Below are 13701 nucleotides of genomic sequence, written 5' to 3' on the forward strand. Positions count from 1 at the left end.
CAGCACAGCCAAGACCAGGTTCTCTTTCCTGTTCAGACTGGGAGAGAGATGCATGGGCTGCTCCCCACTAGAGGGGCATGGGCTCAGGGGAGGCCCACTGAGCACTCTTCCTGGACTTGTTTTTTTCTGGCCCCATAGTTACATCACCGGCCCAAGGATCCACCCTTCCCAGCCCCCCACTGCTGCAGCCCTGGGTTCTGCTGGGGTCCACTGGCTGATCTGGCTTCCCCAGCTCTGTGCCTGCCGCTGCCCGTCATCCTGCCTCTAAGAAAGTAGATGGGTGATCCAGGGGCTCTGCCCACTGGTGACGGCACCTTGGACAAGTCACACCCTCACTGGGGCTGGAAAATGAAGAGACTGGGCTAAATGCCAAGGTTCTACAGGCTGAGCCGGCACACTGTGAGCAAACTGACTGCCGCTACTACATTCAGTGAGTATCCAGGAGCAGGCAGGAAGACCCGTGGCCTCTAAATACAGGAAGACGTTAGGCAGCCCATCACGGCCTGTGGGCAGACACGGAGAGACCCCAACCCTGGGCATGAAGGGGAAAGCTGACATTGCTCATAGTGGCTGGAAGACCCTTCAAGTGGGGGTCAGCAGAGCAGGGTGTGGCTCTGAGTACGGGGTACCCAAGCATCCCCTGCCTGTGGAGGAAGCCTTCTTCCCTATTCCTAACCTTCCCAACAGCTCCAGGAGATGGAGCATGAAAAGGGCAGATGGGCCAAGTCTGCACAAGGCAGGGCCTGGCCCAGTGGATACAGTGCTGGGCCTGAAGACCTGAGACCAAACCAGGCCTCAGACACTTACTAGCTGTGTGACCCTGAGCAAGTCACTTATCCTGTCTGCCTCAGTTTCCTCATCTGTAAAAGGAGGTTGGACTTGCTGGCCTTCGAGGTCCCTGTCAGCCCCAAATCTATGATCTTGTTGCCTCCAGGTTGCTCTAGAGAGCCCAGGACCAGGAGTCTGAAGACGTGGGCCCTGGGTCAGCTCCGCCACTGACTGTTGTGTGACTGTGGGCCAATCCCCGGCCTGCTTGGCCTCTGCTTCTATGTGTGCCCCATGAAGGGGGAGCTTCCTTCTAACTCGTACACTCTGGGTTTATGAAACTGGACAGGTGGAGTCACGGGGCTGCTGAGGCCAGCTCCCACCCCGAGGTCAGCAGGCCCTTCCTGCTCCCTCATTGGGAGGCTGATGCTCTGGGGCGGGGGCCCTTCCCCTAGCCCCTTGGCAGCTGCCACAGAGAATTGGCCTGGGACAGCAGCCCCTAGACCTAGGGCTGGCTTCTGCCAAACAATGGGTTCCTTCTGGAATCCCCCAGTGGGGCTACATGGAAACAGGGGCCCCACCCTTGGGGGCCCACTAGCAATCACATCAGGGCCATGTCCAGGCCTCATTCCACACACTGTGTCCTTTTCAGCTCCCCAGCTACATGACCATAGAAGCAAGAAGCCAGAGCGGGTCTGGGCAAACTTGGTGCCCTTGCCCAAGGTCAGCAGTGGCCCTGGGCTGTGAGGAAGACCTTCTGTGGCAGGCTGGCTGATGACCTCAAATGCACAGCTCCATGTTCTCCCAAAGAAATTCCCCTGCCCTGAGGGAGCCCTGTGCCTTTGAGGTTCCAGGTTTCTCAAGGCTGGGAAGGAAGCTGCAGGAGCCACTCCCTGGGGGACTTCCTGTCTTGGGCTGTCTGCACCAGACTTAAGGGTGAAATAGGAGACCTTAAGAGTGCTCTGGTCCAGAGAGGGCAAGCATGTTGCTCAAAGTCACACCAATGTGAGGGGCAGAGCTGGGCCTTCGCCTCATATTCAGTGTTGAGATGGAGGCGTGGGAGCTTCCCCTGCTGCTCTCCAAGGGGTCGAGGAGAATGAGAGGCAGCGTTTATAGGGAGCCAGCCAGAGCTGGGTTCAAACCACCCCTGCCCAACACTTAGAGCTGTGGGTCCATGGACAAGTCACTTAACCTCTGGGGGACTTGGCTTTCTCATCAGTAAAATAGGGATGCTCTCTCCTGCACCTAGTTTACCAGGGGCCAGGCTCAAAAAGTCCTGTAGACACTGCAGCCTTACAGGGTGTAGGGGTAGGGGGCTCTGGGGACTTCAGCTCCCAGGTTCTGGCCTCCCAGGCACGGCCCTGGCTGGACCCATTTCCCAGCCTTGCACGGCGGGGCCTTCCCCTTCCCAGTTCCATTTCCTAAGGATTCAGCTGTCACTGGGGCTGGATTTGGTTAATCTCAACGTGGTGATTATTATAATTCCGTCCAGGGGCCCAAAGCATCCAGGCCAACAACCCAAGACATAGAACCGTGTGTCTCTCCCAGGTCCAGGACGATCCCACCCCTACTACCCCTGAAAGGGCATGGCTCTGAGCCCCCAGGAAACAGGAAATGGGAGGCCTGAGCAGCCCTAGGCAGAGGGAGGCCACGGGCTGCCGCCTGCCTGGGAATGTGCCAGGGATGGCCCAGCCAAGCTGGGGGCTGGAGGGTCTAGCCTGGGCACTTCGTACTAGCAGGCAGGTCAGCTGCGTCCTATCCCCGCCCCCCTACCTAGTCACAAGGTGGCCCCAACACTGTGGGGTCCTCAGGAAGCTGATCTGGGACCTGAGTGGATTCGTGGGTGCTGGGGGTGGGGAACTGGAAGGGTGTGGGGCTGGAAGAATGGCCCGACTGGGACAGAATTCCTATTCCCATCGTCTTGGCCTGGAGAGAAGGGCACCCTCGCACTCAGAGCAAAGCTAAAGGGCTGGGGTGGGAGAAAGGGAGCAAGGGTCCACGTGGTCTCAGGCAGCCCAGAAGACCCCTCTCAGGCCCGGGGGAGCTTGCAGCATCAGCATTAGAGGCTCTGCCGTCCCGAAGTGTCCCACCCTGGAGAGCTCAGCACTGTGCCGGCCTCCTCGCTTCCCCTCACACCCCGAAAAGCTCCCATTTCTACCCACACCAACAGCGCTCACGCGGCCCTCATGGCCTCCTGGCTCACCTCCTGCCCCAAGCGCTTCCTCATCCCTGTCCATCTCACACACTGCTCCCAAATCAGTTTCCTTAACTCAAAATTTGACCACAGGACGTCCTGTATTCAACCAAACCTAGTTTCTCCCTCCTCTCTGCCAAAATCTCACTTTGGTCCTTAGAGCCCCCCAACTTGGCTCTGCCCCAATCCTCGCCCCCCTCCCCCCACTCCACATGTGGCGATCCAGCTAAGCTGGCCTCTGTCTTCCTTACACAGGCCCACTCACTTCCCACCTCCAGGCTTTTGCCACAGCCATGCGCCGTGCCTGGGGTTGCTCTCCCTCCTCACCTTCATGTTACAAAGGCCCTGCCTTTTCCCTTAAGATGCAGCCCAAACCACACATTCTACATGAAGCTTGGGCAGGTCTTCTCAGTCCCCAGACAACTTGTCCTTCATCCCAGAATGCTTTGTGTGTAACTCCTTTGTACACACTTGTACTAACTTTATTGAGTTCCTGTGTCCCATGTCCCAAGGTGCATGGCTGGGGTGGCTGGGGAGTGCCTGGTCTCTCATCAGGGACACTTCCTAGCTGTGTTACCCTGGACAAGAACCTTCACTTTGGTCTGCCTCAGTTTCCTCACCTGTCAAATGGGGACCATAAATGCCCCCCTCTCTCAGGGAGGCTATGAAGATCAAATGGAAGATGTTTGCAAAGCCCTCGGCACAGTGCCTGCACACAGTAGGTGCTACACAAGTGTCAGTGATTTCTATTATTTTTTTCCTCTTTGGTGACTGTCCCCCGGGTGCTGCCAGGGAAGAGGAAACCTACAGTGCCAAGAAGACGTTCCTGGAGGGACCCTTCACACGCCCTGGGCAATCAGCGTGTCCCGGAGCTGGACGCGCGCACCAAGGCTCAGGGCCTGCAGCCCACGGCTCCACACCATGCCAGTGGTGGTGAGCCTGCTGAGAGCATGACTGCCAGGCAGGAGAGCTCAGTGCTCAGCCCCCACCCCGCTTCTCTCACTGCAAACAGCTAACTCTCCTGTAAAGTGGAGGGGTACTCACGGGCGCGAGTGTGCAGTCTCGTAGCGTTCGAAGGCATGCGACAGGTCGTGTTTGTTGTTCATGTAGCACTGGGTGCAGAGGTCGTAGTCGAAGCAGATCTTGCATTTCCAGCGCATGCCGCGCAGCCCGTGCTTCTTACAGCAGTCACAGATGATGTTGGGGTGGCGGACACCTGCGGGGGCAGCTCCTGCTCACCCGCTGCCCCTTCCCCACCCACCCCACACCAACCCCAGAGGGCGCCACTGGGAGGAGAGATGTCTAGAGACGGGCATGCCTTAGCAGCCCCTTCCTTCCATGGGCTCGTAAAGAGGGGGACCACTGAGGGCAAGTGGTGAGGAGATCCTGGGTCTGGTCCCTGCCCTGGCTGACTTCAGAACCTAGCCACTCCCAACTCCAGGGGCACAAAAGAGATGCAATGTCTTTGAGTCAACGGATGGAGCCCTGGACCTGTGGTCAGGAAGACCCAAGTTTAAATCCAGCCTCTGACGCTAATTTGCAGTGTGACCCTGGACAAGTCACTGAATCTGTCTGCCTCAGTTTCCTCATCTATAAAACGAGGATGCTAAGAGCACCTGCCTCCCAGGGTGGTGGTGAGGTTCAAATGAGACAACACACAAAGCGCTTTGCAAACCTCAGTGAGCTACAAAACATTAGCTATTATCATTACTATTCCTCATCTCCTTCCTCTCTGCCTCGCCCCACTGTGCCTCACTTTACCTATCTGGGCATTGTCATAGAGGAGAAGGTCATAGGCGCCCTGGAAGCCAGTCCGGTAATTAGTCCTGGTGCCCTGATCCCACTGGACCACCACCGTCCGGTCAGGCGTCGTAGGGCTGCCCTGCCGGCCGATCTCCACCACGGTGCCGACGTTGCCTTCGCCATTGTCCTGGTTGCCCCATTTCCAGTCTACCCCTCGCACCACGCGCATGCCCACCTGCATGCTGGCGTAGCAGTCCGGGTCCATGGTGGTCAGCACAGCTGCTCACCAATGTTCCTGAGGACAAAGAACACAAGGGAAGAGTCAGAGAAGCCCACCACGCAGGCCAGGTACACATCCACTCCAGCTGCCCCGGGGAGGAACGACCTTGGCCAACATCCTCACTGCCAGGGCTCTGCTGGAAACCCGCTGCAGTGGAGACGGCCTGCTGCTGTCGTGACCAGTCCTGCCAAATAGCTGATGAATCACTGACCTCTGGGGAGCTCCTGAGGTGAAAAGTCAGAGTGTGGGTTCTAATCCTAGGTAGGTCTCTCCTTCACTGTGTGTCCCGGGGCAGCTCACCACCTCCTCTAAAAACTGAGGGGGTCCAACCTCACAAGGTCCCCGCCAGCTCTGACCTTCGAGCATCATGGGACAATGTCAACATTTCTGGTCAACTGCTCTCCTCCCCCCAATCCTGTTTGTTAACTCCTGTTCCTTGTCCTGCAGCCTCAATTCCTCTCTCTCCTACACACACACACACACACACACACACGCGCGCACATAGAGGTGTGCATGCATACATATGTGCACACACTCATGCATACACACTCTCTCTCTGTCAGGAATCCTGTCCAAATATCTGTTGCTGCTGCCTGGAGGAGGCCAGAGAGACAAAGCTTGGCAGGAAAGCCACCTGAGGCAGGCACATGGCTGCTCACCAGCTCAGCTTTTGCTCTGCACACACAGAGTACAGTAGATTGATTTCTGGCGAGAAGGTAAGGAGCACGGTCGTCACCGGTCCCACTAGCTTCACCCAGCTAGTGGTTAGAGCACTAGCCCTGAAAGTGAGAAGACCCAAATTCAAATCCAGCCCTGTCGCTTCCTAACTGTGTGACTGTGTAAGTCACTTAACCTGTCTGCCTCAGTTTCCTCAACTGTAAAGTGGAGATAACAGCATTTACTTTCCTGGGTTGTTGCTGTTAGGACCAAAAAAGATATCTGTAAAGCGCTTACCACAGTTCCTGGAATACAGTAGGTGCTATATAAATGCATCTCGAGAGTGAAGTCTAATATAATTTTAGACTGGGCGAAAGCCAGATTTAAATACCTAGGGCCTTTTCCAGCTAGCTGACTAGGTGAGGCAGGCTGGGGTCTAGATCTCTAAGGATCTCTAAAACAGCTGGAAGCCATGAGCTCCCCAGAGGTGAGATCTGCCCCCCACCCCCAGCACCAGCAGCAGGACTGAACCACAAATCACGACCAGTAGATGGCAGCAGAGAGCAGCATCCCAGGGGAGATGGGCTGCTAGCAGCCAAAGGCATCCGGGGCTCCTGCACTATCCCGGCTAGGAGCTGCCCAGCCCATTCACTCGCCTTTCCCAGCTGGACACCGTTGGTCTGTGTTCATTCATTCCCTGGCCATGTGGGTGTCCCCAGCACCCCCAATAGTAGAGGGGATCTTGGTCCCCACTTTTACTGTCTTTGAACTAGTAAAAGAAACAAAAGTGGGGATGGGAGTCCGGGGCTTGTGAGCTATGGTTTTGAATGGAAGCTAAGCCACAAATTATTTATAATTTAAGGTGGCTTTGGTGGGGGGTCCATTTGTGAGAGGGCCCCTGGGGGCTTTTATCTGAAAAACAATACAAAATGACTGAAAACAGACAGGACCTGAATTGACAGCCTCTCAAAAACCAAAAAGAAAGGCCCCCTCCCAACCCCAACTGGGAAGGACAGGAAAATACGGGTGCAAGGCCCAGGAAAACCAGCCCCCGAGCTGAAGAAACAGCAGAAGCAAACCCAGCAAAGCTGCCTTCGAAACGGGAAGACTAACACCAGGCCAAGTGCCTGCCCACTGCCCAAGCTGGATCTAGGTCACCTTCAGCTGGTGGGGGGGATCCAAGCAACACAGCAAAGGGCCTCAGAGAAGTCTGCACTTTCCTAGCATCCCCTTTGCTGTCCTTAAACCCACCACTAGCCCTCTCCTGACGTCACCTCTGCGCCTCAGACTGCAGGACCAGTAACAGGCGCCGCTCACAGAGGCACACTCTTCACCACAATCCGGGAGGCAGAGGCGGGCCGTGTAAATCTTATCCCCATTTCACAGATGAACGCACTAAAGTTCCAAGTGGTTTTCAAAAGAATTACAAGCACTCAACAACCATATAAAAGAAATTCTCCCAATCACTGATAAAAAGAAATACAACGTTTAAAACAACTCTGAGCCTTCACCTCACCCTCAGCAGATTGCCAGAGAATATTACAAACAGAACCAGCTCCCTGCAGCCACGGTCTGCCCTGCCACCATACACCCACCCTGGGGAAACCACCGTCACATCACCCCCTCTAGTCACATTCCGTTCCAGCACCACTCCCCAAACCAAAGGCTTTCCAGTGGGGGGAGGGGGGACTGCGGAGGATGAAATCCACAAATCAAAATACCCTCCCGCCCCGACTCCCCCAAAGGGCCCAAAGTGTGGAGTGCAGAGTGGGCTCCCATGGGTGCTCAGCATAAGGCCTGGGGCTTAGAAAGTGCTTAATCAAGGTTTTTCCTTTCATTCATTCACTATTCGAGGGTCTATGAAGAGTTGGCTAATGCCTGAACTGATCCAGCCATTCTGGAAAACCACTGGGAATGCAGAAACCAAAAAGCCCTGAAAGCCAGGCTGGCGAAATGCAGCCCGTGGCTTGAAGCTTTCTATCACCACTGAGGTAAGGATGGGTCTTGTGTGTTTAAAGAAAGTTTTATATAAAAATAGGAAAATCATTCTTTGCTGGCCAGCAGCACCCAAACAGGTGGTGGGCCCGGCAGCAGTGAGCCGACCCCTGGTAATATTAATTAAGGTGGGACTGTTTTAATGTTTTCTCTTTTGGAACACTTTAATCACGTGCCCTTGATGAATCCGGCCTTTGTTTTTTTGATCATATTAGGAGTCTTTGATGACCTCCTTGCCTCAAGGGAAAGCCTGGTTTGAATGGGTTTGAGTGCCGTGTTTGGGATGCCAGAGGCTTTTAGGTCAGGGGCTTGAATTGCACATTGTGCTGCCCTTTGACCCTGAACAAGATATATAAACCCAGGGGTTGGTGTTGTCCCTTGGAGCTCTCACTCACTGGAAGAGCGGCATGGGACTCTGGGCAAGCCCTTGTAACTGTGCCCACCCCCCGCTTTGCTAATCCAGATGTTGGTTTGTATTTGGTCTCTTTATAATGAATGTTTGTAATTTGTTTGATTTGTTCTGAAGTTGAGGTTGCTAGCTTTTTCTCCTGAACCAAGCGAATGATATCTGTATGTTGGACTAAAGTGAACACTGCCATGTAATTGGGAAACATTTAATGAAATAAAATAGAAATATATTTTAAAAATGAATAAATACATAAATTCTTTGGCGGAAGGGACAGGAGAAAAAATGTCCAGGTCTGTCTGGGCACCTGGTAAGTCCCAGATAGAGCAGACCCACCCACTCTTTCCTAGGCCCAGGCTCTCTTGCAGGTAGGCCTCCCCTTCTCAAAGGGCCACATTCAATCTTCACAAAAAGAAGAGATGAACCAGCCCCACAGCAGCTGCTCCTGGTGACTAGCCCTACATGGATCAGGCCTGGCCTTGCTGCTGTGTTGGGTACACAGCGATGCTGGAACATAGAGCCTGGACTGCCTTCGCTTTGCTTGTGGGTTCTGGCCACCCCAGGTGACTAGCAGCTTGCTGCTGACCCTTCCCACACAGCCAGCATGCATGGAGTCAGGAGGCTCCTGCATGCTCACCTCTAACTGGGAGGAAAAGGGGCTGTTGGTCACAGGCTCCTCCAGGAGCGGGACCCCCTGGTGAGAGGCCCGATCATGGACACAGTCACACTGTGGCTAATGGTGGCCTGACATTCTAATATGCCAGACACATGTAGCAATGGGGGGGTGGGATGGGGAGAGGGTGATAGGCTCCAACCTAGGGCTGCTTCCTGGAAGCTCCTGGAATTAAAGGGGAGGGGGCCTCAGAAAAGCCCCATTCTCCTGCTCAAGTGTGCAATGGGGCAGGGCTCCTTGCAGCCCCTCTCATCCTGCTTCCTTCTTGCCCTGGCTTACTCCCAAGCTCTAGACGGTAAAAGAATTGTCCAGGCCACAGATCCTGCCACCAACCCAGGCAGCTGCTCCACCAGTGATCCTGCTCTTCCCCGCCCCTCTCGCCCCCACATCCACATGCATTTGGAGCTAGAGGCCTCTTCCATAAGGGGTGGGAGAAGGTCAGTGCCTCCTGGCACCTTGAGCCAGGAACAATGGCAGCACCCCATCTGACCAGCCAGGCGTGTCTGGACCTGCCTGCACTCAGGCCCACATGCACAGAGCACCAGTGCCAGCTAACAGCTGGCCCACTCCAAAAGGGGACAATGATGCCAGAGGAATTTCCCCCTTTCTATTTTCGGCCCACTGGTACAAAAGACCTCAGATACTTGGAATGCATTCTTCTCCTCTCAAACTTCCTAGGCCAAATGTGTATTTCTGTACATTTTCCTGGGCTCCCTAACCCACTGTGTCCACTGGCTTATGCTAGGTTTGGAGGAGGCCAAAGAGGGGACATATGAAGGGATCACAGATTTAAAGCCATAAGCATTTTACAGATGAAGAAACAGAGATGCTAGGTGACTTGCCTAGGGTCACACAGCTAGTGTCAGATGCTGGATTTGAACCCAGATAATCCTGACGCCAAGGCTAGTACTCTATCCACGATGCATACTGCATCTCTCGTGGGGGAGAGGGACGGGACAAAGACGGAGGAATATTATCCCCATCCTCAGAGCCCAGTGGAGGGTAGAAGACATGGAGCCAGACGGTCTCTCTGAGAAGGATTTGCCAGTACAATGAGAGCTTGGGCTATCAGTGAAGCCTTCATGCAGAAGGCACCATTGAAGCTAGGACCGGTCAGCACAATGGACTGGCCAGGGGCTCTACTCCAAGCCAGTTCCCACCCCCAGCTTGGTGCCCAGCATACACCCAATCCTCTGCTCTGCTTGGGCTGTGCCAACCTGCCAGGATCGCAGTTCCATGCCCATGATCATTCCCCCAACGAGAGCCCAGAGACGAAACGTCAGGCAGCTCTGACCTCCCAAGCCTTCCTGCTGCTCAAACATCCTTACCCAAGTCGCTCTGAACCACTCTCCTCCACCAAATAAAAACAACCAGCCCAAACCCCTAATGCTCATCTGAAGGTAACCTGAATGCTCTGCAGCTGTATAAAGACAGGAGAGGCCACTCCCCTGCATAAACATTACTAGAAATAGAACTGAAAGAGAAATGGTCAAGTGAGACACGTTTGAATCCAGTCCCACCAGTGAGGGTCTGATCCCCGCCACTCCTGAAGAGGAATGACCCAAGTCTCTGGCACCGAAGCCATTCCTTACCAGATAAGAGATCAAAGGATACAAACCATTTTAAAAATCACAACTGTGAACTCTAAACGGCCATCCCCCAATATGCTACAAATCTGTTAGTAAGAGACAACTGAGGTCTCTCATCCCTCACAGTCAAAACTGACAGAGACCACAAAAGAGGAGAACCCGTCTACAGAACTCCTGGAGGAAAAGGCAATGAAGGAGAAAGGAGAATGAAGCATAGCATAGGTCACGCCTCACAGGAGAGAGGCGGTGGACTACTAGGACAGAATGTCACATACACAGATTGACGTTCTAAATTGGACGTTTCTGCTTTAGGCTCTCATCACAAGGGCTGGCTGACAATCTGGGGGCAGGTAGAGGAGGGCGCAGTGTTGAGATGATAGATGGTAAAGCCAGAAATTTAAGAGACAAGTCCGAAAGGTCCTGTGACCACTAACTAAAATTTGGACATCAGGTTATGGGTCCTCAGAGGTGCTCTGGGGTGCTAAGACTACTTTTCTGGTGTGTAGGCTGAGGGGGCAGTTTTCCCAAGCCTCTGTATGAAGGAGGCAGTCAGACAAGCCCAGTCTGGTCGGGCATGGCAGGAGCTGGACAATGGGCCCCTGGCCTGCCCCAGCTATTTTAGTGATTGTGATCTCACAGGCTTCTGGGGCACTGGCTGCACTTTGCCCCTCACTGTCCTCAGTACTGCCAGCTCAAACAAGAAAGACTGAAGATGGCTCAGGCCCCCAAATGGGTAAGAGCAAGGCCCAGCTTCCATGTGGGGAATCTGCCGGAAAGGAGCCCACGAGGTCAGGTCATTTGGAGAAGCCCCTCCCCCGCATCGCCCCAGTGATACCCCCAGAGATCTGCCCCAGTTGGGTCTTCTGGTTCTGACTCTTCTCTCACCTTCTCCATCTGGGCCAGGCCACACCAATCGCCCCTCTACAACGCTCTCCAACGGTCCCCTCAGTCTACATGCCCACTGCCCTGGCCAGGCCCACATCACTTCTGGACCAGATCAGAGTCACAGATCGCCACCACTGGGATTGCTGCTGCGCTGCTACATTTACATACTCCAATCAGCTGAGAGGCTCATCAGGTGGGGACTCCCTACATGAAAGCAATACAACATGGCAGCTGTCCACACGGCCTGGCTGTGGCTGAGAAGCTCAACACTCAGGGCCAAACTGGTCATCGGCCTCAGCAACGTGGACGTGCCCAAAGCAATTCCAAGCTGGAGGAGGCCTTCAAGGCCCTCTGGGACAACCCTCTTGTTTTACAGGTAAGGAAACAGGCTCAGAAACATGGAATGGCTGGCCCACAGTCCCAAAGGCAAAGGGCCCGATGCTCCCAGGGTCCTCTGCCTCCATGGCCAGCCAAAGGCAATGTGCCTGATGCTGCCCCCCAGAGCAGCTCTCTTGTCAAAGTACCATGCCCTGCTAGCACAGGGTCACTAGGATGCCAAGAGGAGGTATGTGGTAACAAGAACATAGTGATGACAGCCAACACCTGCCTGGTATTTTACAGACAGTAAAGTGCTTTATGTTGACTACTGCTTCTGTATGACTGAGGGAGGCCTGTTCCGCCTGCCTGTGGCCTCATACACTCACCCTTTCTCCCAAACCCTCTACAATGGCTATGAGGGGCCCACCCCCACAAAGCCCCAGTCCCAGCAGGCCCCTCTGACACCTCCACTTAGACAAGATGGCATTTTCAAGAAGTGGGCATGGGAAGGGATCCCATCATCGCCCCCCCCCATGTCTGGCTGTCAGCTTAAAGTTGGATTTAAGACTTGGCACCTGAGATGGTGCTGAGAACCAGGCTGCCAAGTGAGCCGCTGGCTGTCCCCAGTCCCAGAGAGCCCTGGATTCTGCCCTTTACCCTCCAGCACCAGAGCTGGTCAAAGAAAAGGCCAAGAACCAGCCCGGAAGTCAGCCCAGCAGAAGGAAGCAAGGTCAGAGGCTCTATCTTAGCCACATTTCTTAGCACAGGGCTGAGCGGGGACTTGTCCCCCAGGTCATGATTCCCAGAAAGCTTCTGGCTGGATGCTCTATACAGTGCTCAGGTCTGACCCAGGCTTCCCTGAACAAGAGTGACTTCTCTGCAGTCCTGGACAGGCCCTATTCTCCTGCCTATCTAGGACAGGCTGGTCCAGAGCACTGCTCCTCTCCAGCTGACAATGAGACTGAGGGAAAATGTGGCACACCCAGTCCTCCTACAGGACAACAAAGGGGGCCACTACCCTCTACCAGCCCCTCCCACCCCCATAGTGAGCCATTACAAAGTTCTATAGGTTTCGCCAGGTGGGCCCAGGAAACGGCAACCCTCCCCTACTGCTTTGGCCCTGGGGCACAGGCATTAAGTCCGTCTAGATGGGGAGCAGGTAGGCAGAGGAAAATGGAGGTCCCATGGCCAAGGGTGACGATACCATGAGTGACACACTCCATCAAGACTTCTGTGATGAACACTTCATTGGCGAGAGGGAAGTCACAGCAGCCCTGGAAGATCATAACTCTTCTCTGATACATGCTAAATTTTCTTTATAAGAGAAAAGCCCTCCCCTCACCCAGTGCAGGAAGATCCAGGTCACCAAATTCTTCCATATGGCCACTGTCTTTAAACCTCTATTGAGTTTCTGGGCTTCTCTGTAAAGGCCTCAGGTTAGCCCACACTAAGGCCAACGGGGCCCAGGGTGGGTAGGGCCTCATCAGCTCAAGGTCTGCCTCTGAAAAGTGAGGTCACCAGGGTGACAGAACCTCCAGGCTGCAGATGTCATGGGAACCCCTGGGTCACAGGTTACCAGTGCCCTAAGGCAGCATCAACTGGAAAACCACAGGCCATCAGAGCAGGTCCTGAAAGGCACGTCTGTAGGCCATCTCTAATGCCACAAGACTAGTTTAGGCAGAAGAAGTATGGTCCTTTGCCCCCACCCTCTCCCACCAAGTCTCCATCCCTGCCCCAGGCAACCCAGGTTCAGCTTCTTGAGACTGACCGTTCTGGGTGCTAAGCCCCTAAACTCCCCACCCCAGAAGGAAAAGTGGGCAGCTTCTCCATCCCAAGGCCATCTGAGGCTGCAGACTGGTGGTTTGAAGGGGGTCTGCTTTTCTAGAGAGGCCTCAGCCACCCACATTTCCAGCATGCTGCTCTGCGTAAGAATGAGCCTGGGTCTGAACTAGGACCAGGGACTGCTCTTCCTGCTCAGGAAAAGGTCTTCCTACAATAGCTTCATCCATCCAATAAGGGCTTGCTGAAGTAAACTGAATGGAATCCACCTGGCCAATAGCTACCTGCAGGCTCTGTCTCCATGGAGACCCACAGTCTCTGCCAATGGCTGGGCTGCTGGCTGGCTGCTCTATCTCTCCTCAGGTGACCTTGTGTCTCCTCCTCCCTTCTCTGTCACTTCCTGGGGCAGTGGATCCT

General features: G+C 54.5%; 1 protein-coding gene across 2 annotated transcripts in view; it reads right to left on the bottom strand.

Moving 5' to 3' along the window:
* The window catches only part of MIB2 (mindbomb E3 ubiquitin protein ligase 2), a 50524-nt gene that overhangs the window by 12903 nt on the left and 23920 nt on the right, over positions 1-13701 (bottom strand). For both annotated transcript variants that reach the window (XM_036747358.1, XM_036747356.1), the window contains exons 3-4: positions 4721-4997; positions 4004-4175 (exon numbers count right to left, since the gene is read on the bottom strand). In XM_036747358.1, the coding sequence (XP_036603253.1) occupies positions 4004-4175; positions 4721-4967 (419 nt within the window). In that variant the 5' untranslated portion in view covers positions 4968-4997. The remainder of the gene's footprint in view (positions 1-4003; positions 4176-4720; positions 4998-13701) is intronic.

The sequence above is a fragment of the Trichosurus vulpecula genome, chromosome 2 (genome assembly GCF_011100635.1).
Source record: "Trichosurus vulpecula isolate mTriVul1 chromosome 2, mTriVul1.pri, whole genome shotgun sequence".
In the NCBI taxonomy this organism is placed as follows: domain Eukaryota; kingdom Metazoa; phylum Chordata; class Mammalia; order Diprotodontia; family Phalangeridae; genus Trichosurus; species Trichosurus vulpecula.